General features: G+C 34.7%; 2 protein-coding genes and 2 long non-coding RNA genes across 5 annotated transcripts; 3 read left to right on the top strand and 1 right to left on the bottom strand.

Annotated features, from left to right (window-relative positions):
* Positions 1 to 5,037: 5,037 nt before the first annotated feature.
* Positions 5,038 to 5,562, top strand: LOC123562017 (uncharacterized). Its single transcript, XM_045354676.2, has one exon. It carries the CDS (start codon positions 5,038 to 5,040, stop codon positions 5,560 to 5,562), a length of 525 nt encoding a protein of 174 aa, XP_045210611.1.
* A 2,055-nt stretch (positions 5,563 to 7,617) lies between these two features.
* On the bottom strand, positions 7,618 to 11,368 carry LOC123562602 (uncharacterized). The gene is made up of 3 exons (XM_045355227.2): positions 11,210 to 11,368; positions 10,538 to 10,661; positions 7,618 to 7,974 (listed from the first exon to the last, which is right to left on the bottom strand). Exons 1-3 carry the CDS (start codon positions 11,307 to 11,309, stop codon positions 7,794 to 7,796), a joined length of 405 nt encoding a protein of 134 aa, XP_045211162.1. The 5' UTR covers positions 11,310 to 11,368; the 3' UTR covers positions 7,618 to 7,793.
* Positions 11,369 to 12,243: 875 nt separating this feature from the next.
* On the top strand, positions 12,244 to 17,658 carry LOC128551260 (uncharacterized). The gene is made up of 3 exons (XR_008368749.1): positions 12,244 to 12,809; positions 13,233 to 13,359; positions 17,514 to 17,658. It is a non-coding gene; the product is annotated as an uncharacterized LOC128551260 (long non-coding RNA).
* Positions 17,659 to 25,924: 8,266 nt separating this feature from the next.
* Positions 25,925 to 26,458, top strand: LOC128551250 (uncharacterized). 2 transcript variants are annotated; one of them, XR_008368738.1, is made up of 3 exons: positions 25,925 to 26,062; positions 26,141 to 26,296; positions 26,336 to 26,458. It is a non-coding gene; the product is annotated as an uncharacterized LOC128551250 (long non-coding RNA). The 2 variants fall into 2 exon arrangements; XR_008368742.1 differs by having other exon boundaries at positions 25,926 to 26,062; positions 26,102 to 26,296.
* The last annotated feature ends 102 nt before the right edge of the window (positions 26,459 to 26,560 follow it).

Here is a 26,560-nt window from a genome sequence, read left to right as displayed (position 1 = left end):
TTGGGGACATTAACAGGAAGTACATACCTAACAAAATATCAGACCATTTTGCAAATAAAAATAGCAAGATGTGTTATTGAAATTTGGCTTGACACAATTAGTCAACTTACCGACACGTGTTACAAAGGACAGCTCGTCTATCATTGATCACATTTACACAACTAGATGCGATCTAATTAGCGAAGTATTAGTACCCGCTTATAGTATAAGTGACCACATCCCAGTATGTTTCACAAGATCACTGAAACATACAAAAACTAAAAACCAAAATGAAACACATAAAACGTAACTTAAAGATCGTTTAAACAATTTGATGAAGAAAATTTTAGAAATGAACTCTCTATTGCGCCATGTGATACTATTGAAACAGTGAATGACCCCAACCTGTCTTTATAATTATTCTATGATATTATTAATGATGTTCTTTCAAAACATGCGCCTTTAAAAACAAAAAGAGTTAAGCGTAATACTCAATCTGACTGAAGTACTTGATCTTCTAAACGAAGATCTGAGAACGACCCATTCACATTCGTCTTCTATATATTTTGGATTTCCAGTATTGCTATTTTTATTTTATCCAATCAGACGACTTGTTCGAATGTCAAAGAGTAAGAAAAATGTGCAGTCATTCCAGGGCTCGAACCCGGGACCCCTCGCTTACAAAGCATGTGACCTACCGACTGAGCTAACCGGCTATCTGATAAATAACGACATAAGAATTATAAATATCAAAAGTCAAGGCTACAGGTAGATTTGCAAGATGTTGTAAGTTAGGCACTGACTGGCTAGTGAAAGGGTCGTCAGAACGAGGCAATGAATAGGTCGTTCTCAGATCCTATGCGTAGCTTAATAGGATATGTACTTTAGTCAGATTGGCGTAATACTCAGCCAACATGGTTTAATGAAGAATAAAACATGCGCTTTTAAAAACAAAAAGAGTTATGCGTAATACTCAGCCAACATGGTTTAATGAAGAATAAAACATACGATTTTTCAAAGAGGCCACCTGCATAAGAATGTAGGGATAATACACGTTTTTTTTTTTGTATTAACGTCTGCAGAAGCCCGCGGGATTGTTTGCGACCGAGACCGAAGGTCGAGGTCACAAACATATCCCAAGGGCTTCTGCAGGCGTTAATACACAAAACAAACGTGTATTGTCGCTATTCTTGCATAAAAAAACATTACACGACGACTAAATGCATTGTTTTCATATGTGATGACTTGACGATTCCGGTACATTTTTTATTTACCATTCTTGTTGTTCTTGGAAACGGTAAACATGTTTTAAATATCCATAACCGGGGCACACATAACAATAACACTACTAAAAGCGTTATTTGAAGGTTTTTTGAGCATCTTATTTTTATTTTTAGTTATTACAAACGTTACATTACACATAATTTTGCATATAACTAAAAAATTTGATAAACAGGAACACAATTATTTTCAGAATGACAACTTTACATTCGAATTATTTTGAGTACGAACAAACAGAGTACGGATGAGTACGAAGCTAGTGACTAGCTTTCGAGGTTTATTATATGAATTCTGCGAACAATCAGGTAAAAACAAACCGACTGATACTAACAAAAATCATTAATATAATACCTAAAAACGGGCAATAGCACAAGTTACACGCGATACTTATTTATTCACAGTTATTTACAGTAACTGAACAGACGCTTTGTAAAGGGAGTAAACTCTTAGAGATTTTTTTTTTTTTATTCAAGAACTAGGCCCATATGGGCATCAGCCTTGTAAAGGCAACATTTACATGCAAATACATGTACATAAAACAAAACGTATACCTGTAAAAAATACATAGCAGATACTGTATCTTACTGTAGGTATTTAACGGAAGATATATGCTTATCTGACGTAAATCAATAATTTCTGACTAGCACCAGATTAACAGATTCACTGAGTAACATACATAACTTTTTGTGTAAATAATGCCAACTTCAGGAGAAGGGTTTCATCACAACTTTGAAACAAACATTGAAAATTATTATCATTTGAAATCTAATGATGAAATGGAATGTATTTCTGTCTATCCACAATCAAAAATATAATGACACTCATCACCTAATGCTGCATTATTACACAAGTGACATGTCCTCTCATCATGGACAATATTAAGAAAAATACCCTTCTCAATAGGCAACTTATTATTACGGCACCTAAAATGGCATAAGGATAATGCAAGATTTGATGGTAGCAATTTCAAATAGTCTTCAAATTTAAAGACTGTCTTGAATATTTTATAATGCTCACATTTTCTTGAGTTTTGAACCATTCTGGTCCAAGTTTGTATATACTGATCCTTCAATCTAAGCTTAATAATATTACGAAAATAAAGTGGTGAAGGAACTGACTGATTAATCCAATATTCTGCAAATCCAAGCTGTTCTAATGTATCCTTAACATATGAAATCCAAGGGCAACAATATACATCATGAATATGAAGCTTATACATTAACTTAAACAGAATATGGCTGATTTTATCAGTTTTACTTTCAATAACCTTGCACCAGTAATTAAGTACTCTACTTTTGACAATAACATTAATGGGCAAAGCCCCTAGTTCACCAAATACCATAACATTTGGTGTGGATTTTTTAACTTTTAGTAACATCTTTAAAAATTTTAGTTGAAAAGTTTCAATTAAACTAATATCACTGCTACCCCACACCTCAGATCCATACAAAAATATAGGCATTATCATTGTTTCAAATAGATGTAACTGTAAATCAATACTTAGTTGAAGATTTCTTGCTTTTCTCAACAGAGAATACATAGCTTTAGTAGCCTGATCTACTAAATGTTTTTTCGTCTCGTGGAAATTACCATTATAATTAAACTTTATGCCTAGATAACTAAAATTATCAACAATATCAAGTACTTCACCATTATAACGGAAAACTGGTTTTATTCTCACTTTACCTCGAGAAAAAACAACAACTTTAGTTTTACTAGAGTTAACAGTCAGTTTCCACATATCACAATATTCTGACATTGCATTTAAAGATGTTTGTAGCTCATTTGGTGTCTCAGCAAAAAGTACAGTGTCATCTGCATAGAGTAATAAAAATAATTTGAAAAACACTTCAGTAGTATCATCACTTAAAAACTCTTTAACATCATTTGATAGAGTTGTTAGTCCTTTGTAAAAATGTGACATAAAGGACACTAAATCATTCAGAAAAATAGAAAAAAGTATTGGTGATAAATTTTCTCCCTGTCGAACTCCAGATGCACTAATGAAAAAATTTGAGAGACCTTGATTGCTTTTAACACAAGATTTTGCTTGATCATAAATTGAGTATATAACTTTAAAAACTTTTCCATCAACATTTTGTTGAAGTAACTTCCTCCATAAACAAACTCGACTAACAGAATCAAAAGCTTTCTTATAGTCTATAAAAACACAATAAAGACGACAATTTTTACTTAAATAAAAATCAATTAATAATTTTAGTGAAAAAATATGGTCAACAGTGCCATAATGTTTTCGAAAACCTGCTTGTTCTTCACAAAGTAGTCCTGCTGATTCCAAGAAATTGTTTAACCTATTATTTAGTACACTAGTAAATAACTTGCCCAGACAACTTAGGATGGTAATTCCACGATAATTATCTGGGTCATTGACATCACCTTTCTTTTTATAAATTGGAAATATTACTCCCTTACACCATGAATCTGGGATAATTGATGTATCAAAAATAAGATTAAACAATTTACAAAGTACTGGCAACATTACCTCTTTGGAATTTTTCAAGTACTCGTTTAAAATATTATCATAAACAGAACAGGCTTTGTTATTACTTAATTTGTTCATACATGTCAATATCTCTGCCTCAGTGATATTGGTGTTGAGTTCCACATTATAGTTAGTTACATTATCAAGATTAAAGTTCATGTCTACATCATCCCTGCCTTCATTTAACTTGCTAAAATGTTCATAAAATGTTTCTTTAGATATGTTAGAAATTGTCTCATTCCTATCATTAGAATATTTGTTTAAAAGTGACCAATATGCCTTTGGGTCAGACGATCTAAGATTTCTGAACTTCTTATTCATATTTTTGTGAAATTTATGAAATTTCATATTCAGTTCTTTTTTATATGCTTTACTATTTATTTTCAAATCTTGAAAAGCTGCAGCTGAATTACAACGTCGATAATTTTTCTTTGCATTTAGATACAAAGTCCTCTTATTACGACAGTCTGCATCAAACCATGGTTGTTGATTTTTCCTCCTGTCATTATCATTTTTACGACTTTTATTATTAATATTGACATTTTTTATCATATCACAATTTCTTGCTGCTGAAGAAAAAATATCAGAAATATCAGAGATAACATTATCAATAGAGGAAGCACACTCATTGTGATTCTCTGAAAGATAATCAAGTTTCTGGGATATCTGATTAATGCTCTGCATATCAAAGGAATTTATATATTCTTGTTTTTTACCTGCTATCCAAATAGGTTTAGTTGTATATTCTGATGAATTATTGTCTCCATGAGTATCAGAATTTACTGTATTGTCATGAACTTGTGAGTCCTTACAAATTTTCATGGAAAAAGAAACTGAAGCTAGTGCGTACATTGATGGGGGCAGTACCTTTGGGGTTGGAAACTGATACAGCTAAACATACTATGGATTACATTGTATCTATAATGCTACAAGAAGAGGTTATTATGGAAGAAACAAGATGCAGATGCCAAATATCAGTCTGCTCAGAAATACATACATACGTCCCTGGCAAAGCATTTCAAAAATAAAAATCATGTATTAACAGCACGTGAATTGCCTTGTTTGCACATGATTTTTCTCCCGTTTATACATGGGCGGATCCAGTGAAAAAAGTAGTTTTTATGCAAGAATAAAGAATTTGAAAAGTATGAAATTATGCGTAATAAGGTTTCATCAATTATTAAGAAAAGTAAAAAAAGGATATTTACAATCAGGCTGTAAAAGAAAACAAAAGCACAAGCTATCTTTGGAAAAATATTAGAAATATCTCAAACATGAGTACTGTAGACGAGGGCATAGTATTGCCAGCTAAGTTAATGAGTAATAGTCGAGTTTTAGAGGAACAGACTAATATATTAAATATGCTAAATGAACATTTCACCAATATATCAAATATTATTAAGAAAGCAGCTTTTGTAGAATCAGATTTCTCAAACCTTAAGGACTTCATTGATAGTAAACTTAGTACCCATACATATTTTGTTATTGAACCTATAACACCTTTCGAAGTTAAAAAATATATTGATAAATTAGATGTGCATAAATCAACAGGACTGGATAGAATCGGCCCAAATATATTGCCCTACTGTGGTCCAAATATATTGCCCTACTGTGGTGACCATATTACAACGTCGATTGCTTTTATAATAAACACAAGTATTGTAAATGGTTTATTTCCCGATGCTCTCAAAGAGGCTTACGTTCTCCCAATATTGAAAGGCGGTAATAAAGAAGACTCAAAGAACTACAGGCCCATATCTGTTTTGCCTACATTTCCAAAATATTTGAGAGACACATAGCAAATCAGATCCATTCCTTCTTTAACAAAACTAACATTAATGTTATTCACAAAACTCAGTCAGGATTTAGACAGTATCATTCATGTCAAAGAGCACTAACTAGACTAATAGAAGCATGGCTTTCAGATATAGATTCTGGTAAAAATGTCGGAACTGTTTTTTAGATCTACGAAAAGCTTTTAACCTTGTTGATCATAACATTTTATTGCATAAATTGAAACTTTATCATTTTTCAGATAAAAGTGTTGATTTTTTTCAAATCATATCTATCAAACAGAACCCAAATGATAAAAGTGAGAAACACCAAATCTAAAAGTATGCTTGAAACCTCTGGAGTTCCTCAAGGTTCTATTCTCGGTCCTCTTTTATTTTTATTATACATCAATGATATCGCTTTAGCTTCAAAGAGTGGCAATATAGGCCTCTATGCTGATGACTCTACTAGTATGTATAAATCAGATTATGATTTAGATAAAGTGCAAACTAAACTCCAGCAGAATTTTGATGTTGTGCAACAATGGTGCAATTTAAACAATATGTCACTTCATCCAAAGAAAACAAAATGTATGGTTTTGTGTACTAATCAAAAAAGTAACAGTTGTAGAGAACTATTTTTAAGTATTTCCAAGCAAGTAATAAAAAATGTCAAGGTGCAAAAATTATTAGATGTTTATATAGACAACACATTGTCGTGGAATGTTCAAACTGAAACAGTTTGCACTAAAGTTAACACAAAAATAGCATTGTTGAGACGTATATCGTACTATTGACAGATGAAATGAAAAAGTTTTTCTATAATGCATATATAATGTCAATATTTGATTATTGTTGTACTGTATGATGTCAAAGAATTAACAGTTCTTTTAAAAAAATAATGAAAATTCAAGGTAGAGCTGCAAGAATAATTTTGAATAAAACGTTCCAAATATGAACAAAAGATATGCTAAAAGAACTTGGGTGGATGTCATTTAATGAAAATGTAACTTCCACACGGGCTGTCTTATTTACAAAGCTTCCTTCATATAATATAATTATGCATGTATAGATTATGTCACTAAATGATTGGTAAATGGAAATTGTATAAATGGATACTTAAAGGCAATATCTATTTTAAGCGGTATTTGTCTAAGAATGAATGTGATATTAATTAGGTTATGTGATAGTGTAAATTGTATTTGGTTGTTGTTATTGTTCAGAAGGCCACATTTAAAATTAAGATGTATCATTTGTACTTTGTACTGATCTATATCTTCATGTGCTACCTTCTATAAATAAAGATGTTATTATTATTATATATTTATTATCATTAATACATCATATAATATTTTAATGAACAAAATAATTTTCGATATGTTGTCAAGTGCCTTTAAATATATTTTAATGTATTCTATAACTCTGTGTTTTAACGTCTCAAAATTTGAAGAAAAAAAACATAGTCTGCGACAAAATTAATAGGGTTTGTTTTGAAAAATGTACAGTACACATAAAATAGATGTGCTATTAACGTTTCTTCGGATACATTGTCAGGTGTTTCTTCGACGAAATGTTTTTGCTGGTAAATGATAATATTTTCGACGTAGTTATTTTTTCGAGCGTCTATATAAATGTCACAAACAATTCTACGACAGATTTATGGGGAGGGGTTTAAAAATTGCAAATGATTATGACAAAGTTTGCAGTATTTCATTTATTATATAGTGTAAGTACATATTTCGTAGAAGCAATGCGCATTACTTGTGATTTTTTAAAATGTTTGAGATAATTGCATTTTTTTAATATCTAACATGAAACGTTACGAAACGTGAAAATGACTTACTTTTTACAAGTGTTAAAACAGTGAGTAGGAAAGGGTTTTGTACATACCCACATTTGATATTTGTCTAAAAACAAAGAATATTTATATCATGTCAGATATGTACTTAGTGAAATGTTCAGTTTATAATGAACGTGTGCGGTTTTCAGAATGCACAAATAATGCATGCGTGCGTGAATCGTAATATAAAGCGGAGAAATGGAACAATGACTTCTATCTTCGTTCAAGGAAAAAAAGAACAATTCAGTACGACCATTTTATTTTCATATCCAGGTGTTTTACCATTACATATCTCATCATCTTATAACATATGTTTAACTGTATATTATAAATTATGCATCTTCATTCAGATGTGTTATATACATAATATAAGATGGTCTTTTTAAATAGTTATCTCGTCTGGTATCCAAAAATAATATTATCCGAAGAAAAATCCATGTACCGCGACCTCTTCATAACCTTCTTTCGGAACTTTTTGATTGGTAGGTAATCCAGAATAGCATCTTCGATACTCGTTTGTTCTATCCACCAGTAAGGTTTTACAGTCATCAATGACCGTTTTACAATTGGAGTATCCGAACAGAGACACCCCATATGATCTGAAAACATATTATATTTGAAATAATTCTACTTTACCCTTTGAAGAGGCACACGTTTTAGACATTATAGTTGTCACTCGAAAAACAATATGGTGTTTTATAGTTTGCAAGGAAGTATAAAAGAGAACTGTTGATGACACTTAAATATGCTAGAAATATTTATGTCAGCGAGCGTGTCATACTGTATATTATATCTAAATGAAGTTTGGAAGGTCACATATTGTTCATAATTTAAAGAAAACAAACTAATAAGTAATAATTTAATAGATTCTTATTATATCGGATCTATGAAACATTCGGAATGCTTCCCATGACCTTTTCAGAGATGACAATTTCTCATTTCCTGAACTCTGCTCGATAATTTGAAAAAAAAACGGAATATGAGGCGGTCCATGAGAAAACCAACATAGTGTATTTGCGACCAGCATGGATCCAGACCAGCCTGCGCATCCGCAGACTGCGCGGATGCTGTGTTGGTTTTCTCATGGTGCGGCTCGATTTGAAGAAACGGAATATCAAAATGGCAGAAGGAAAATCCCGAGTTTCTCATCATATATACTGAACTCACTCAGTACATTCAGTATTGACACCTATCTAATTTTATCTCCTCGATACATTTCGGGTAACAATGCTGGAACGACAGTAATATTTCATAACACGCATTAAGGTATCCGGTCCACAAATAAGCAAGTTGTATATAACAGTGCTCTATTAAAAATATATCAATTACTGATGCCTGGTAAGCTCATATAATTTTGGTATCATTTGAAAGCGTATTTTCTACTGAAAAAGAAAATATAAATTACATGACAAAATGTGTTATAGAATTTTTATTTTTTTTACTTTATAGTTTACAATGATACTTTAACAGAAATCCAGTTACTACAGTGTAAGAAAACGTGAGTATAGTGATTAGTGATTCTCGCATATTATAATGGCAATCTTATTTACTAATTCTTATTCAGCAGATGCAACTCTGTCAAATGATACAAAAAACATGGGGGTCACAAGGCATCGAAATGTTATCTATTTGTGGATCGGATACTTTAACACAAATTTTGCATTTAAGAAGTAAACGCATAATGATGATCGGCCAATTATACGATTTTGGCATTTTCTGGCGTTTACGGGAAGTAATGCGCACATTGATATATACCTTTCCGAATAACCTAAGGAGAATACTAATATATAGCCAGTTTGCTAATAAGTTCGCTTAAAGCTGTCCCTTTTTTGACGTATAAGAAAACATATGTAAGAATATGTCTGAGCTGTATTTAATGTGCTCATACAACCCACTTTAGGTCTTACGGTACAAGTCATGAAAGATAATCCATTAGATATACCAGTTTGTCCAGTTTCTTGTTCAACAGTTTTGTTAAACCCAGAAAACGTACGCTTCTTCTAAAATAAATGCAAGTGTATTTTAAAGTGAAGACAGACATTCTTAATCAACTTGTTTTCGGCGACATTGATGCATACTTTTTTACATTGTTCTATAACTTTGGTACATGTTGGGGATCCGGAGTGAGCTTGTCCCATTAACCGGCTTAAACACCACTATGGTGTTTTTGATACGGAGCCCATTAGTGTCCCTATGTTTGTTAATTTTGACATCGTTGTCTATCTTGATGATACATTCATCTATACATGCACTGTCATAGCCCTTTGACCGTGGCTGTTCATCTTACCGCCCTGGGCCGAGTTGTTCGAAACTTTAACAGGCGATTAAGCTAACGGTTGATTAGCTTTTAGTGTTATTTTGCGACATTTCAGAAGACTTAGAAAAACAAATGTATAAGGTAAGAATTATGAACACTGAAAAATCTTTACAATGAAATCAAAACATCATACTAGTGTTTCCCATCAAGTCTAGTATTTTGAATCAAAATTTAACCAGCGGTTAGTTTAACAGCCGATTAAAGTTTCGAACAACCGGACCCTGTTTGCTACGCCTCATTGTCATAGCCCTTTGACCGTGGCTGTTCATCTTACCGCCCTGTTTGCTACGCCTCATTGTCATATATGAAACTCGGTATCTCAAACTCGCTTATCTCAAAGTTCCGGTGAAACATTAAATATTGACCCCGTTGAAAATTGACCCCTTTGATCAAAATTTAATGTTGAAATGTTGGTGGGGTCAATTCTCAACGTTGAAAAAGGACCTTTTGATCAAAATTTAATGTTGAATTGTTGACGGGGTCAATTCTCAACATTGAAAAAGGACCCATGGGGTCTATTTTCAACGGGGTCAGTATTTAATGTTACACCTGCTATCTCGAGGACATTTTCGAGTCCCGTCCCGAAAATACGTTCACAAAATATCATTTTAAGTCGAATTTCGGTTATCTTGAAGAAAAAACGTTCGATCCCTTGGAATTTGACGTACCGAGTTTCAGCTCTTACTTCCACTTAGGTCACGCCATATCAACCCTTACATGACACATTAAATTATTTTGACGACTACACTTAGTAATAAAAAAGAATCTACGAGTGTCTATCAACATTTATAACTGAGTACTTATTTATAAGTATAACAGTAGAACTTCCCTACGTTTTTACTTACGTTTTACAATCGAGACCTTTTTTGGTACAGGTGCAGACGTAGCAGTTTTTAAACTTGACAGTTGATCCCTTGAAAAGCATCATTCCTTCTCTGGTCTCGCAGTACTCCATGAATCTGTTGCCCTCTTGAAAAACATTACATATTATTGAGCAACGACTTCATAAAAGCAACAATAGACCGCCTTACAAATGTAGAGAATATCATGAATATAATGTAAAGAGGATTCAAATGTTTATGAAACTAAGTATGGTCTAACGTCCATAATCCTTCTATCCTTTTCTCAACAAGCAGCCGAACGCGTTGAAAATCCATATATTCATCAGGAGGGAGTCTAAATTCCGCGATGACCTTATTTTTCATTTTAACGAGTACACAAAGAAAGTAGATCGGTCAAAACGTAGACATTTCTCATGAATGCGCATGCGCAATTTAAAATATCAATTCTTTTAGCCGGTCTGCTTTTCCTTTACCCCAGTTCGAAATGGCCCTATGGTCGGAGACACTGTGACTAACTCAGTGTCACAGTCCTAAACGTTTTCAGAGTTCCTTTCAAATATTTCACCTTTTACCATGTATTTTCTTAATTAAGAATAATAGTGACGGCAAAGGGCAAATAACATATTTATAAGTTCTCAATAATTAATATAAAATATAGAAATATCGTAATCTTACTTAACCGCTTTCTCTTCAGTTTCCCCCAGTAACTTCCACAATAAACTTGCAATATAAAACTTAAAAATAGAATAACAAATATTGCAGTGCGCGAAAACATCTTTTGAGACTATTGGTCTTTCAGTATATGAAAGAGTTTTGTTCTGATTTCTTTACGTTTGATAACATCTGTCGTCAGATTAAGGCGGATTTTCATTAAATCTGGGTGTTGTTTATGGTCTCAAAAATTCTGTCATGCCTCATTACAGTAACAAAAGTACGTTTGATGTTCGTCATTAATATGACTATAAATGTAACAGATTTGTTTAATGTATGAAGTAAAAATGCGGTAAATAGGAAGTACAGATTTTAGGCTGTTGAATATGCAAGTACCTAATCTGGTTCCTTCTCCTATAATGGTTCCCATCAAAATGGCTTCCCATTGTGTACTTTTTCGAAGTTCGCAAGGGACCAGTCTAGAAAGTAAAATAGTACGCTTAAACTGGAATTTTCCTATGTGCATTTAGTGTCCAACTTATTTCTTTTTCTTTTAGCCCAGGCATGTTTAAACCAAACAACGGCTTCGTTGATCTTTATTGTATGGTGGCATATTTCTGCCAACCACATATCTACTTATTTATCTTGAATTTTGAATGTCACTTATTCAGTTATTATCTGGCGAGTGACAAAACTAGGTGTTATCCATTTAAGTATCTTAGCGGGACAAAACTGCCTGTTAGTGCCCACTACTGCCATCTACATATTCACTTACGTTAACTAGGTATCTTGATTTTTGTCAGATTGTCAGTTATGATTGGTAATATCCCGTAATCGCCCCCTATCGTTACGGAATGAATGAAATACATAAATGGGCATGATAAATATGCAAATTTATCATTCCTTCTGAATGTTATAGGGGCCTCTGTGGCCGAGTGGTTAAGGCCGGTGACTTCAAAATCACTTGCCCCTCATCGATGTCAGGCCCGGATCCAGGGCCGGGCCGTGTTCCTCCCTTAGTTAAAAATTGGTCATTTTAATGTTGTGTCGCGCGTAGCTCCAAAAGTATTTGACCTAGAGTCACCAAAGTTTACAGGAATGTTGGTCAGCATGTGCAGTTGTGCACCTGGGGTTTCGCGTCCGGATTCATTCAGTATTGTAGGAGTTATGGCCCCTGACCTAGGAAAAATATTTTTTGCATCTTTTTTAAATAGCAACATATTGTTTTCCAAAAGTTGATCTGTGTCCTTTGTCATGTAGTGGGGCATCTGTGTCCCATGGACACATTTCTAGTTTGTTGTTGTTGTTGTTGTTTCTTTTTTTTTTGCACAGTGTCATTGTCCTAAAGGTAAACCAAACTGTCGCCATGAACATACGTGGGTAGATAATGGGTTTTACGATTATGCATTAAATATCGCAATAAAAAGATTTTCTCCACTAATAAATCTAAACTGCCAGAACAGATGTTGTTCTTAGACATATGGGCATTATACAGAAATCTTTAAATGTAAAACAGTCATGCAGTCTTTCGCGCTAACAACACTTTCTCTAATTATTGTATTTATGCTGTTGTCTTCCATTTGTGTTTCTGGAAAAAAGGAAAAGACAAAAACATATTTAACAAGTAAGTTCTTTTTCATATTATACAGAAGCACATGTTTATTGAAACAGTAAATTTGAAATATTTTAACAATGAAAATGTAGTCAGGCATAAACGGCTCAAAATAACAATGATTACGAAAACATGAACAGGTCAATATCGTGTAATATTTAAATTTTCATTGGCCTTATAACAATTGTAAGAAATGGTAAACGTTTGAACTGTACTTTTTGCAAAGTCCTCATAATCATCTTTGACTGAAATGTTTTCGCCGTAGGTATTCTACAGCCCAGGCTACAAAACATCTATTAAAAGTTTTTCCTGAGAAGAATTTTTAAATTGTCCTTTGGCAAGTTTTAATTTTGAATCTAAACCCAAAGCTCAATATGAACTTCAGGTTGTGACTGTCCGTGTTAAAGCTGCAAAACTAAATTTTGCTCATTTCAGAATACACCGAACAAAAGAGGAAATATTGTCAGTTTCAAGAATATGAAATTCTGCCGGGATCAAAATGGTCAACGCCCGACGGATGTGTAGAGTGCCAATGTACAAAAAGGTTTCTGGATTGCAAACTGTAAGTATATAAATGAGCCGCACCATGAGAAAACCAACATAGTGCATTTGCGACCAGCATGCATACAGACCAGCCTGCGCATCCGCGCAGTCTGGTCAGGATCCATGGTGTTCGCTAACGGTTGTTCTAATTGCAATAGGCTTTGAAAGCGAACAGCATCGATCCTGACCAGACTGCGCGGAATGTTTCATCAAACATTCATTGTGAGACGTACTTGTTTTGTTTATTTTTTTTTTCTTTCCTACAACAGATCCTTTTAAATAGCAGGCACTTTTGTGTGTGGTGGGGTGAGGGAGGCGGAGGGGAGGGGGATGGGGTGGTATTGGGATATTTTCAGAAAAATGGCGGATATAACAAAATACTTCTATTTTAATTTTAAAGAAACATGCCTGCAGACGTTCATCACTATAAAATAATAACATGTTTTATAGACAATCAAAACCTCGTAAACGTAATTTATAATTTTATGAAAAAGCGGCATTCCCTTTTATACCACTTTTTTACTGCTTGACTGGCCCTATATATAGCTTTATATATAATTTTTCATCATGTTTTTTTAAAGCAAAATTAGCTCCTCAATACATCTGTTTAGTTGCATGAAAAGGCTTAAATACAAGATACGCACTTCAAACTTCTGGCATACGTACACATTTTACAGCTACAAGACAACTTGGTGTTTATTTACTTTCATAACGTATATATTAATTCTAATATGCTCATTTCAAAATTATAATAAAAATTGTGCTGGACCTTATTTATTTCGGAAATGATCTTGGCATCATGTGGAAATCTGGCGTCATAATTGACGTCATAGTATTTTCCCTCCTGTTGTTTCCGCAGATTTTAACACTGCCTTATTTCTTGTTTGGTTAAGGAAAAATATAAAAGAACAGTGATACAATTAAGAAATAATATATATATATCAGAACCTTGTTTTAACATATGGAAACAAGTCGATAGGATTATATGCCTGCCGAATGTTTTAACGAGGCCGTTGCCCGAGTGAATTATACCGATTCGTATTGTTTAGATATAGATCTGGTTAAAACATGGTTCTGCGTATATTATTTCGATTCTAATTTATCATTTATTCAAACACGTAGATGGTTTATAGAAGCAAGATTTAATAGTGGATGTACGGCGCCAAATATAGTAGGTCGACGTGACGTCAACGTGTAAATGTGTTTTAACATTGTTAAAGTACGGGAAATAACACGTCCCGCGGAATAACTTTGAAATGCGTAGACGTCTTATGCCTTATTTGTACGCCTTCCTTATTTCTCGATTCTAATATGGCTGTCAGTTAAAGAAAAAAGTTCAAGTGTTCTAGATTCTGTGAAAAAGCAACGGCTTACGCGCGGACTGGTGAGTTAACATTAATACAATAATCATGATGTGATATTCCTACATGACGTCCAGTTCATTACTACTCGGATAGATAAAGTCCAGCATAAATCTAATCATTACGATAGTATTTAAATCAGTTTGTTAAAATGAAAATAAAAATGCCCTCTTGTGGTTGGCCATTCAGATGCTTGTATATTTTAACATTCGCTTAGCCCTCGTGCTTCGATATTGCCACGTGTCTGACTTCTGACCCGTGGTAACCCAAATGATGAAAACGTCGTTATTAATTGATAACTTTAACATTGTCATTATAAAAGTTAAACAAGGAACAAGTTAAGCATTGTAAATTCATTGAATAACAAAGGCCTTTGTGTGGTTTGGATATAATTTACCACGGTAACATCCGCGTGAAATGCATTTCTGAAAATTTTAATTAACAATGTAGCAATTATAATAAAAATCAATGTTGGTGAACAACGTATATAGCCATATCTTCCCTCATAACGCGTCCTCACATCTATAAAGCACGAGTATCAAAACATCTTTTCTTTACATTTACCTCTAAATACGAAGTTGCAGCGAAGAAACAATCTTTATGTCGCCGTCCCACATACAAAATGATATATATAAAACATGTGAAAGCCGACACTAAAATTTTATTGCCCTTTCATTTTTGCACATTTAGAAAAAAAATCTTTAATTTGAGCGTCGCTTTGATGTTACATGAATGGGTTGCACGTCGTAGTGAGTTTTCACTTTTAACATAAAATGGTATAAATAGAGGATATAACATGTCCTGTGTCTTTTCATACTGAATTTATCAAACGAGTCGAATAAATAATAACAGGCTGAAAATTGCAGCCACACATGTTCTTTATAGTATATTTCTCAATTCAAATTATTTAATATAATGAGAATTTCATAACGTTATGCAGTAAGAAATAAAATAAAACGGAACTTTATGTCGTTTGCGTCTTTCTAACGTCACAACACGTCTGACGTCATGTTCGTTTATGCGCGTCTGTTTCCCACGGTGAGATTAAAATTTGTTGCAAAACGCATATCTCAACGTAATTAAGCATAAAATAAAAAGAAAGTTTGTTTGTTTTTCATGTATAAAATAGCCTACGCTACGCGCTCAAGAAAATCTTTGAAATTTTCTCACTTCTCTGAGATATAGGCCTATTCCATATTCACTGGAAACAAATAAATATCCTGAGATAGTGAGAAAATTTCAAATATCGAAAATTTTCTCAACTCTTGGTGAGATACATTCCATATTCACAAATAAACAAACAAATTTTCTTTTTATCTTATGCTTAATTACGCTAAGATATGCATTTTGCAATATTTACATTCGCTCTGTTCTTTTCAATTGAGACTTTTGGTGAACAGAATGGCCGGGAAGCTGATTTTAATGTCAAATGCTACAAATTAGCCTATATGTAATTCATAACATTGTATAGTTTACAAATGGAAAGGAAATATAATGTAAATATAAGAAATGAATCTTCTTTTTTTTTTTCGGTGTTCATGCTAAATGAACGCATGAGCAACAATTCAGTAAAATTTGCCGCCTTATCGGTAAAATTATCCCCCTTGAAATCATCTGGCTGGGCGATATCGATTTTTATAAAGTATTTTTTAAATTTTTAAAATATTCTGTCAAACAGAATAGGATCGGCAAATTATAGAAATCTACATAAATTGCACGATTCATGTTTTATTTGCCGATCCTATTCTTTCGTTCATATCTCACTGATAAACACAGTGTTTCACCAGTTAGCACAAAATAAAATAGTGTATAGGCCCCTAGATTTCTATATCAATTCTATGTAATAGCTTTATTTCACTCCTGCGACGTTCAAACATGGGATATTTTCTCATAGATCTACGCTCTCTTTCTTGTAGCACATTTTCCAGTTTAAAAAAAAATATAAAGAGGATAGATCTTCTATTTGTTTGTTTCAGTGAAATATCAATTTTATTTCACAAGTAGAATCTAATCAAAAACTGATAGAGCCAGAAAATGACGTTTCTGGGTGCTCACGAGTGAAATAAAATTGATATTTCACTGACACTTGTAAACAAATTTTCTTTTTATTTCATGTGTAAAACTCTACTTCTGTTGCGTAATTTATAAAATGTCAAAATTATGATCGCGGGGAAGGTCAGCGGAACGCATAACACAAATGACGTCATTTTATCGATGTCATCGTCATTATGGTCCCCGGTATTCATAACGTTCGGTATACAATTTGACTTTAATTGCGTCGGAGGACCGGAACTAGTTCGGCAAAAACAGTGAAAAATAAAAATGATAATCTACTGTTTCAAAACTGTGGACTTCCACTTTTATTTCACTGAGAAAACTCTATAATTCACTGGAAAACAGAAAATAAAAGGCTAAAACAACGGAACACTACAGTAAGGCCTTTGTGGCATAATGGTTTATTTGAATTGCATGCCTTATCATCGTTCGAACCTCTTTTGATTTGAGAAATAGGATTTTTTTCACGTTATGAATAAATCCAGGTTGCTTGCTGGGGGTAGGATGTTCCACATTTTACATAAAAAATATTCACACGGGCATCTGGGGTCTTCCACAACCATCACAATTAATTGCGTCAAGTAGAAATAAACAAACATAGGCCTATTTGTGCACGTATGCGAGCATGCGTGAACCTCATTTTAATGCATATAGCTCTATATTTATAAAATTTTATAGTATTTATCTTTTTTAAATTATTCCTCCATGTCCTCGTAACATGAGAATTACGATAAGTCCATGCATTTTTATATTTCAGAATTACGAAGAAGAAGAAGAAACAGAGGAATCTCGGCTGTTTCTAACAAGAAACATTTTGTTGACAAAACACTGCATAATTCATGATTTATTTTAACTATTCATATTTAATGTCAGCTCTATTAAAAGAAAGTGTATAAAAGTTTCTAGTTATCTTATTTCGATTTGAACACATTTCACGTAAATGCCTGACAATAGGAAGAGTTTTATAGAGCCAGCAGTATCACAAAAGCCTGATAGCTAGCTTCTTTGCATACAGATGGCTAAAGATTGATGTAGTAATGAAAGCTGTAGCTACAATAGTATTAGAAATGTGTGTGTGAGTATGATTACTTGACGCAAAATGTGGTAGTTTAGTTAGTTATGCTTGTTACTTCCGCTTACAACTGCCGGGCTCGCCGGACGAAGAAGGGAGCCGAAAGCGTAAGTCTCCCCCTGCCAGTAGGCCTACACAGTCTCTCGAGCAGTAAGGACCTACGTAGGGCCTCCAAGTAGTGACGCACGGGAAACTGGGCACAGTGAGACCCAAGGCTAAACTACTAAGGATTTGGAGGGTGCCTGTAGCTAGACATGCCATGAATATACTACCATTTAAGATTCCCTACAGTTTCATGCCATGAATTCCCAGTCCAAAACTACCACTTATATTTCCGCAGTGGCGAACTATGGCAAGTCTTTATCTGCATGTAGTTCTCGTGTGACTATCAGTGTGTAACATTATCGTATTTGCATTAACCGTTGATTATAGACTATAGTATTTATTCTGAACCATCGGTATTCAAGAAATTACTAGAAGTATTAAAGACCTACCACGACCTAGTGGTCTACTTTTTCCTCCCACACAAACTTGGTGCAAATAATTCTGGTAATACTGGTATAATGCAGCTTCTCTACAAGATGGTAGGTAGACATTATATGCCCTGTTTTCACAACTTCGTCTGCACATTTATTTAGTCTTTCTTTTCTTAGTAGTTTTATAAACATAGAATGATAACTATCTTACACTGTAGAAACAAAGTGTGGTCTAAACTCACCTTAATACATGAAGTACCGGGCTTGACTACTACATTAATTTAATGATATATTTAGACATTAAACATATTGTCTTAGCCTTATATATGTCTACCGTTATGGGGAATATTTATGCCAAATAATTTCGAAATCCTTTGATGAATGGCAGAGTTACGAACCGGACATGAAACAGACTTGACTTCTTAGTCTGAACTTGATCTTGGAGCTAGGGGTCTGGTTCTTGCGCGTAACACTTTGTCTTATTAAGGTAAACATTTATGCCAAATTGTTTCAAAATCCCTTCATGGATGACAGAGTAAGGGACACGAAAAACGAAAAAGATCCTATTAACCTTTGACTGCTAAGTATGACCTTGACCTTTGAGCTAGGGATCTGGGTCTTGCGCATGACACATTGTATGATTATGGTTACCATTTTTGCCAAGACATTCAAAATCCCTTCATTTATGGCAAAGTTATGGACCGGACACAAAAACAGGCCTTGTTAACATTTAAACTCTAAGTACGACCTTGACCTTGGAGCTAGGGGTCAGGGTCTTGCCTATGACACGTTGTTTCATTATGATAAACATTTATGCTAAGTAATTTCAAAATCTGTTATGAAGTTACGAACCGGAAACAAAATAGATCCTATCAATGTTTGACTTCTAAGTGTGACCTTGACCTTGATGGCAGAGTTACAGCCCGACCAAGAATTTACAAATTTATGGTCAAACGGAAAGGCTCCTGGCAAGTATTGCATCCCAGCTGAAGTCAAAAAGACTGGAAAGCCCAGCTTGGTAAAACTACTACATCGACTTTTAGTTCAGTGACGGAGAGAAGGTACAGTTCCAAAAGACATAAGAGACACTAACATCGTAACTCTCTACAAGAATAAGGGTGACCACAGCGACTGCAACAACTATCGAGGCATCTCGCTGCTCAGCATTGTCGGAATACCCTAACCAGACTCCAGCAACTGGCCGAGAGAATATATCCAGAGACTCAATGTGGTTTCAATACCGAGATGACTACTGTATACATGATGTTCTTCCTACGCCAACTCAAAGAAAAATACTGGGAACAGGTCCAACCCTTGTACATGTACATTGCCTTCATTGACTTAACAAAGGCGTCCGATCCTGTGAGTAGAGATGGTTTCTTTAAAATGCTCCCGAACATAGATCATGCAGATTATCCTTCCAAGTTATTCAACATAGAGAGATCTTTCCATGACAGAATAATGAGTATTGTCCAGTTTGACGGAGACATATCAGCCGAATTTGGAGGAAAGTTTGGAGTCAAACAAGGTTGCGTACTAGCCTCAACACTCTTTATAGTCTTCTTTGCCCTTCTCCTCAAACACCATAGTACATCCATTGACGGTGTTTAGCTCCATTCCGGATATGAACAGGTTCTTAGCAGCATGCGATGATTTTGGACTCGCCATCATTCAAAAGAAAACCCACCTTTTAAGTAAAAACAACACATATTTCGAGAATCACCATCACAAGAGGAACTGAAAGTAGTCCACCAGTTCCAGTATCTAGGCTCTAACACCTCCAACACACTTTCACTTTATGTAGAAATCAACAGAAGAATAAGCAAAGCATCAATAAACCTCTCAAGGATCGCCAAAAGACTCTGGGAAAACTAACAACTGACAAAAGCGGCAAAAACGAAGGACTACAAAGCTTTATGGCAGTAAATCCTGGACAGCGCATGCAACACAAGATAGAACCTCCAGGTGTTCCATCTTCAATGTCTGCGCAGAGTACTAGGCATCAATTGATAAGACAAGGTGGCCAACAATGACGCCCTTACAAGATCAGGACTTCTTATTATGTACGCCCTCCGCCAACGCCGCCTATGCTGGCTCGGTCATGTTCACAGAATGGAACATGGTCGCATACCAAAGGCCCTGCTGTACGAGGAACTGGCCACAGGAGCAAGGAGCAGAGGGCGGTCCCACCTGCGGTTCAATGACGTCTGCAAGAGGGACCTTTACGCATGTGGCAAAGTCCTTGGAGTCATTAGCAGGCAATAGAGGTGACTATGGGTTTGAAGACAGGGCAGGAAGCCATCCGAGACGTGAATGATGAAAAGAGGGCCAGACGCAAAGCCAGCCATTCAAGGGACGTCTTCAAACAACAGCAACACGGATCATCAGCACATGTATGTCTGGGATGTAACAGGACCTGTGTAGCTGGTATAGGCCTCTACAGTCATACCAGAAGATGCTCATCGAATACCATCGTCGACGTCGACTGAAGGATGCCAACAACATTAGAAATGTACTGGACAATGTGCTCACAATGTTTCAAGAACTATATTTAAGTTTACTCTGTACAATATGAAGATATATTTGGACGATAACTTTTTATTTGGTTCTCATTTTCCTTAGCGAAGTAAAAACAAATTTAACATGCCCAGGGGACTAGTCCAACAATGGCGTCATGCGGATACTTTTATCGGTCAATAGCTTTTATTCAATATGTGAATTTTTCATTTTTTAACCGTCCAATAAGAAAACGGGCACATTATCTAATACAGAAATCATGTCATATGGTATAAATGGGAATCACAGATTAGCAGTAATTTTAACAGAAATGGTAAAAATCTGAAAAAGAGCTCGGGAATAGGAGAGATCGTGTTTGTATACAAATCCGTTGTATTTTCTCTTTTTAGAACTGATAAGTCTGGGATCGGGTGGGCAGACGCCGAACGTCCATTTGTTTTTTGGGTTGTTTTTTTTTTTTGTAAACTGATGTTTTTTTTCTAACAGTGTAAACATTCTTAAAACACAAATCATATCAATATATTTTTGATCAATGGAAAGGTTATAAATTAAGCAATTCATTAATTACTTTTAATTATTATTTCGAAATAAAATGGATTAATTATGAACGCTTAACTTACAGCGTTTTCTAAAAGTTTTAAACATTACTACGTCCCTATTGAAATTATATGTCATTTTAAACGGTTATTCATTTCAAAAATATATTCTAATACGAAAATATGGATGTATTCTATTTACCTTAAGAAAATGCCTGTTTCATACGCATTATGCCAGAGTACAGTATCAATTTAAGTTTTAAACGGACAACAAAGCAAGACATAATTTCCAGAAGAACTTCGCCAGCAGGTTGACAAAGCACACAAATATACTACAGTAGTAGCCTTTGAATCTATTCGCCAGCTACTAAAAATGTACTGAAAACTGACCCGGAAATAATGAACATAAGCTGTGAACTTCATTAGCAGAATGAATCGTCTACAGGTTAAGTTGTTAGCAAGGTGAACAAAGGGTATACAAGGTGAACGGAAGGTGTAAACTGGGTCAATATGTTCACAGGCATAATATCTCAGCAAAGTTCGATAACCAGCTTGATCCTCAAAGTTTCTTTGGAGTTAAGCACTTGAAATAGCCAAAATTTGTAATTCTTATCAATTGTTCATCAAACTTGGTCACAATGTTATGGGCATATCTCGGATAAGTTCAACAGCCAGCTAGACGGTCCAGTCACTCCTGAGTTACGGCCCTTGAATTACTTAAAATTTTGAAAATTGACAGCATCTTCTTAATAACTTAAAAAGTTCTTATCCATAGGTTGCCAATCTTAGAATGTTTAAGGGCATATCATCTTGGCCAAGTTCGATAACAGCTGGATAATATCTATCATCTTGCAGTTATGGTCCTTGAATTAGTTAAAATTGAGATTTAGTGTGCTCAATACGCAAAGTATCTTAAAAGTGAAGTAATTTGCTTTCCCAGGAGAAAATTGTGACAGTTTAGTATTCTTGTTGTGCTTTGGTTCAACATTTTTGTCGAGCCCACTTGCGGTGAGCTCGATATAGTCGTCACTTCTGTTATATTATGTTCGTGCATGCGTCCGTCCCATATTGTCTGTACCATAACTTAAACATGCATATACCAATCTTGCGTATATTTGGAATAAAAGTTTACCTAATTAGAAGGCGTGTCATGCGCAAACCCCATGTTCCTATCTTCAAGGTCACGGTCACAGTTGGAGGTCAAAGGTCAAAGGTCAAACTGAAGTTTGTCCCGACCATAACTTTGATATGCATGGACCAATTTTGTTTATATTTGTCATGAATATTTATCTCAATGAAGTGTGTCATGCACAAACCCCATGTTCCTATTTCAAAGCTCAATGTCACAGTTGGGAGGTCAAAGGTCAAATTGAAGTTTGTCCATAGCATTTTATCTTCATGCATGGTGGAATTTTGATGTAACTTAGCACGATTATTCACCATTATGAAATGGAGAGTCATGCGCAAGAACCAGGTCCCTAGGTCTAAGGTCAATGTCATACTTAAGAGGCCAAAGATGCTGGCAGGCTCGACATTCTGCTCGTGGGTATGCAGAATGTATTTCTAGTTTATTTCAGCAGTATTTACTAATATCAAGTCGTTATACATGTAACTGACAAAAGAAACACATAAGATGATTTTTGAGAAACTATATTCCATGAATGCATATGATAAGAACAAGTTATGCTACATGGCATATAAAGATATCAGAAAATACTAGTTAGAAAATAACTGTAATACCACTCTGCATATAATTTTACCAGTTTATATCTGTAACAGAATTGTAGTATTAAACAAATCATTAAATAACAAAAATATGAAAAGCAGTAATAATTCTGGAAACTAAATAACAAAACACTAGTTACTAGCTTCTGTAAACTCTCATGCAATTAAATCCAATCTTTTAATGTAATTGAAATTCAAGAACTTAACAAGATGGCCCTAGGTCGCTCACCTGAGAAACACACCATAACACAACATAACAGTGTAAGCATGTTTGACCTAGTGATTTCATGGAAAAAAATATTCTGACCAATTATCATTAAAATTGGAGCAAAAATCTTGAGTATAAGTAAGTATTTTCTGTGAGTTGACCTAGTGACCTAGGCTTTGACCCAAGATGACCCATATTCGAACTTGACCTAGATTTCATCAAGGCTATCATTCTGACCAAATTTAATAAAGATCAATTGAAAAATACAGCCTCTATCGCATACACATGGTTTTACTTTGATTTGACCTAGTGACCTACTTTTTGACCCTAGATGACCCATTTTCGAACTTAACCTAGATTTTATCAAGGCAATCATTCTAACCAAAATTCATGAAGATTAATTGAAAAATACAGCCACTACCGCATATACAAGCTTTTTCTTTGATTTGACCTAGTGACCTAGTTTTTGACCTAGATGACCCATTTTCGAACTCGGCCTAGAATTCACCAAGGCAATCATTCTGACCAAAATTCATGAAGATTAATTGAAAAATACAGCCTCTATCGCATATACAAGCTTTTTCTTTGATTTGACCTAGTGACCTAGTTTTTGATCCCAGATGACCCATATTCAAAACTGACCTAGATTTCATCAAGGCAATCATTATGACCAAAATTCATGAAGATTAATTGAAAAATACAGCCTCTATAGCATACACAAGGTTTTTCTTTGATTTGACCTAGTGACCTAGTTTTTGACCCCAGATGACCCATTTTCAAACTCGGCCTAGATTTCATCAAGACAATCATTCTGACCAAAATTCATGAAGATTAGTTGAAAAATACAGCCTTTATCGCATACAAAAGGTTTTTCTTTGGTTTGACCTAGTGACCTAGTTTTTTAACCCAGATGACCCATATTCGAATTTGACCTAGATTTCATCAAGGTAATCGTTCTGACCAAAATTCATGAAGTTTAATTGAAAAATACAGCCTCTATCGCATACACAAGGTTTTTCTTTGATTTGACCTAGTGACCTAGTTTTTGACCCCAGATGACCCATTTTCGGCCTAGATTTTATCAAGGTAATCATTCTGACCAAAATTCATGAAGATCAATTGAAAAATACAGCCTCTATCGCAACACAAGGTTTTTCTTTGATTTGACCTAGTGACCTAGTTTTTGACCCCAGATGACCCATTTTCGAATTCGGCCTAGATTTCATAAAGGTAATCATTCTGACCAAATTTCATGAAGATCAGTTGAAAAATACAGCCTCTATCGCATACACAAGCTAAATGTTGACAGATGACAGACAGACGACAGACGCCTGACATCGAGCGATCAGAAAAACTCACCTGCTCAGGTGTGCTAAAAATGCATTTTCTTTAATTGCTGTAACGTTCATACTGGTAAAACCATACTAGTGTAGCCTGGTAGGTATCTTGAGGTATGTAATAATTAACTGTGATAGGACAAAGTTTCAGCAAGATCAGAGATACTGCTGATTCAACAGGCTGGAGCCTCTAACTGCCTAAACAAAACCCTCAAGACCAGAAATTCCCATCTGCACCTACAACCAGTTAAAGAATCTTATAACCCTGCATCTGTTGGTGATATAGCTGATTCATCTAAGTTAACCCTTTCAATAGACCTTAGTAATAATATCTTATCAGGATTTATATGGAGTTTCACATTTAAAATCAGTATAAGTCATGAAAACAATCAACATGACTGGTACTTTGTTAAACTTTAAATGTCCATCCTTTTGTTCAGGAATAATGTTAATGTACAGGGTGCAGCCTTTCCTGAAATATACTATGAATGCACCATGCTGTGTCATTTGAGCCATGTGGCATATATGGAACAGAAATATATGAAACTTGCACCTGTATCATGTGCTGAACCGTAGAATTTGATATACTTCAGGACTGGCAAGGAAACTTTCAAAAAAGTTGTAACGTAATAAATGAATTATACAGAACTGAAAATTTCTAGGTAGATCTCTAACAGTACTTATGTAAATCTCTTATAAAATACCTCTACATGGCATTTTTCACCAGGCTATATCATAAACAACAGTAAACACTTGTGATGAAACTGACCACTATTAGTTATTTAAAAATCATAAACTATAACAACTCTTGCCAGCCATGCCAACTATCCAAGTAAATATAGTTATACTGTCATGCACAAAGCTAGACAACAAGCCATTACAACAGCTATTGAAACACTTCACCTTCATCAACAAATTTTGACAGTAACAACTACATAAATATAACAGCTATTACACCTATCCAAATATAATATCTCATGCTAGTAACTACCACACTCTATCAAATTAGAACAGCTATTGCCAGTAACAGAAATATTAACAGACTATAACAGCTATTACCGGTTACAGTTACACTAAACAAGTATTTTCTGCCCATAAAAGCTACACCCTTACCAAATAAACAGCTTCTCAAACAGTAACATTCTACCAAATACAACAGCTTTCTCCATAACTGGTAAAATTCTATCAAATACAACAGCTTCTGCCATAACAGATATTACAATCAATACAAGTCTGCCATAACAGGTACATCTGACAAATACAAGTTCTGCCATAACAGGTACATTCTGACCAAATACAACAGCTTCTGCCATAACAGGTACATTCTGACCAAATACAACAGCTTCTGCCATAACAGGTACATTCTGACCAAATACAACAGCTTCTGCCATAACTGGTACATTCTGACCAAATACAACAGCTTCTGCCATAACAGGTACTTACTAATCAAATACAGCAGGTTCTGCCATAACAGGTACATTCTGACCAAATACAACAGCTTCTGCCATAACAGGTACATTCTGACCAAATACAACAGCTTCTGCCATAACAGGTACATTCTAACCAAATACAACAGCTTCTGCCATAACAGGTACATTCTAACCAAATACAACAGCTTCTGCCATAACTGGTACATTCTGACCAAATACAACAGCTTCTGCCATAACAGGTACTTACTAATCAAATACAGCAGGTTCTGCCATAACAGGTACATTCTGACCAAATACAACAGCTTCTGCCATAACAGGTACATTCTGACCAAATACAACAGCTTCTGCCATAACAGGTACATTCTGACCAAATACAACAGCTTCTGCCATAACTGGTACATTCTGACCAAATACAACAGCTTCTGTCATAACAGGTACATTCTAACCAAATACAACAGCTTCTGCAATAACTGGTACACTCAGACCAAATATAGCAGTTATGA

Source organism: Mercenaria mercenaria, chromosome 2 (genome assembly GCF_021730395.1).
Source record: "Mercenaria mercenaria strain notata chromosome 2, MADL_Memer_1, whole genome shotgun sequence".
NCBI lineage: Eukaryota > Metazoa > Mollusca > Bivalvia > Venerida > Veneridae > Mercenaria > Mercenaria mercenaria.
The sequence above is the reverse complement of the archived record's forward strand: the minus strand, read 5'-3'. Positions and strand labels throughout refer to the sequence as shown.

What these genes read in the sequence shown, in the direction of transcription:
- LOC123562017 (XM_045354676.2), top strand. Translation starts at nt 5,038, where the DNA reads ATGAGTACTGTAGACGAGGGCATAGTATTGCCAGCTAAGTTAATGAGT.
- LOC123562602 (XM_045355227.2), bottom strand. Translation starts at nt 11,309, where the DNA reads ATGTTTTCGCGCACTGCAATATTTGTTATTCTATTTTTAAGTTTTATA. An exon ending in ACTGAAGAGAAAGCGGTTAA is followed by an intron (nt 10,662 to 11,209) that starts GTAAGATTACGA and finishes ATGTTTTTCAAG; the next exon opens with AGGGCAACAGATTCATGGAG. An exon ending in AAAGGTCTCGATTGTAAAAC is followed by an intron (nt 7,975 to 10,537) that starts GTAAGTAAAAAC and finishes ATATGTTTTCAG; the next exon opens with ATCATATGGGGTGTCTCTGT.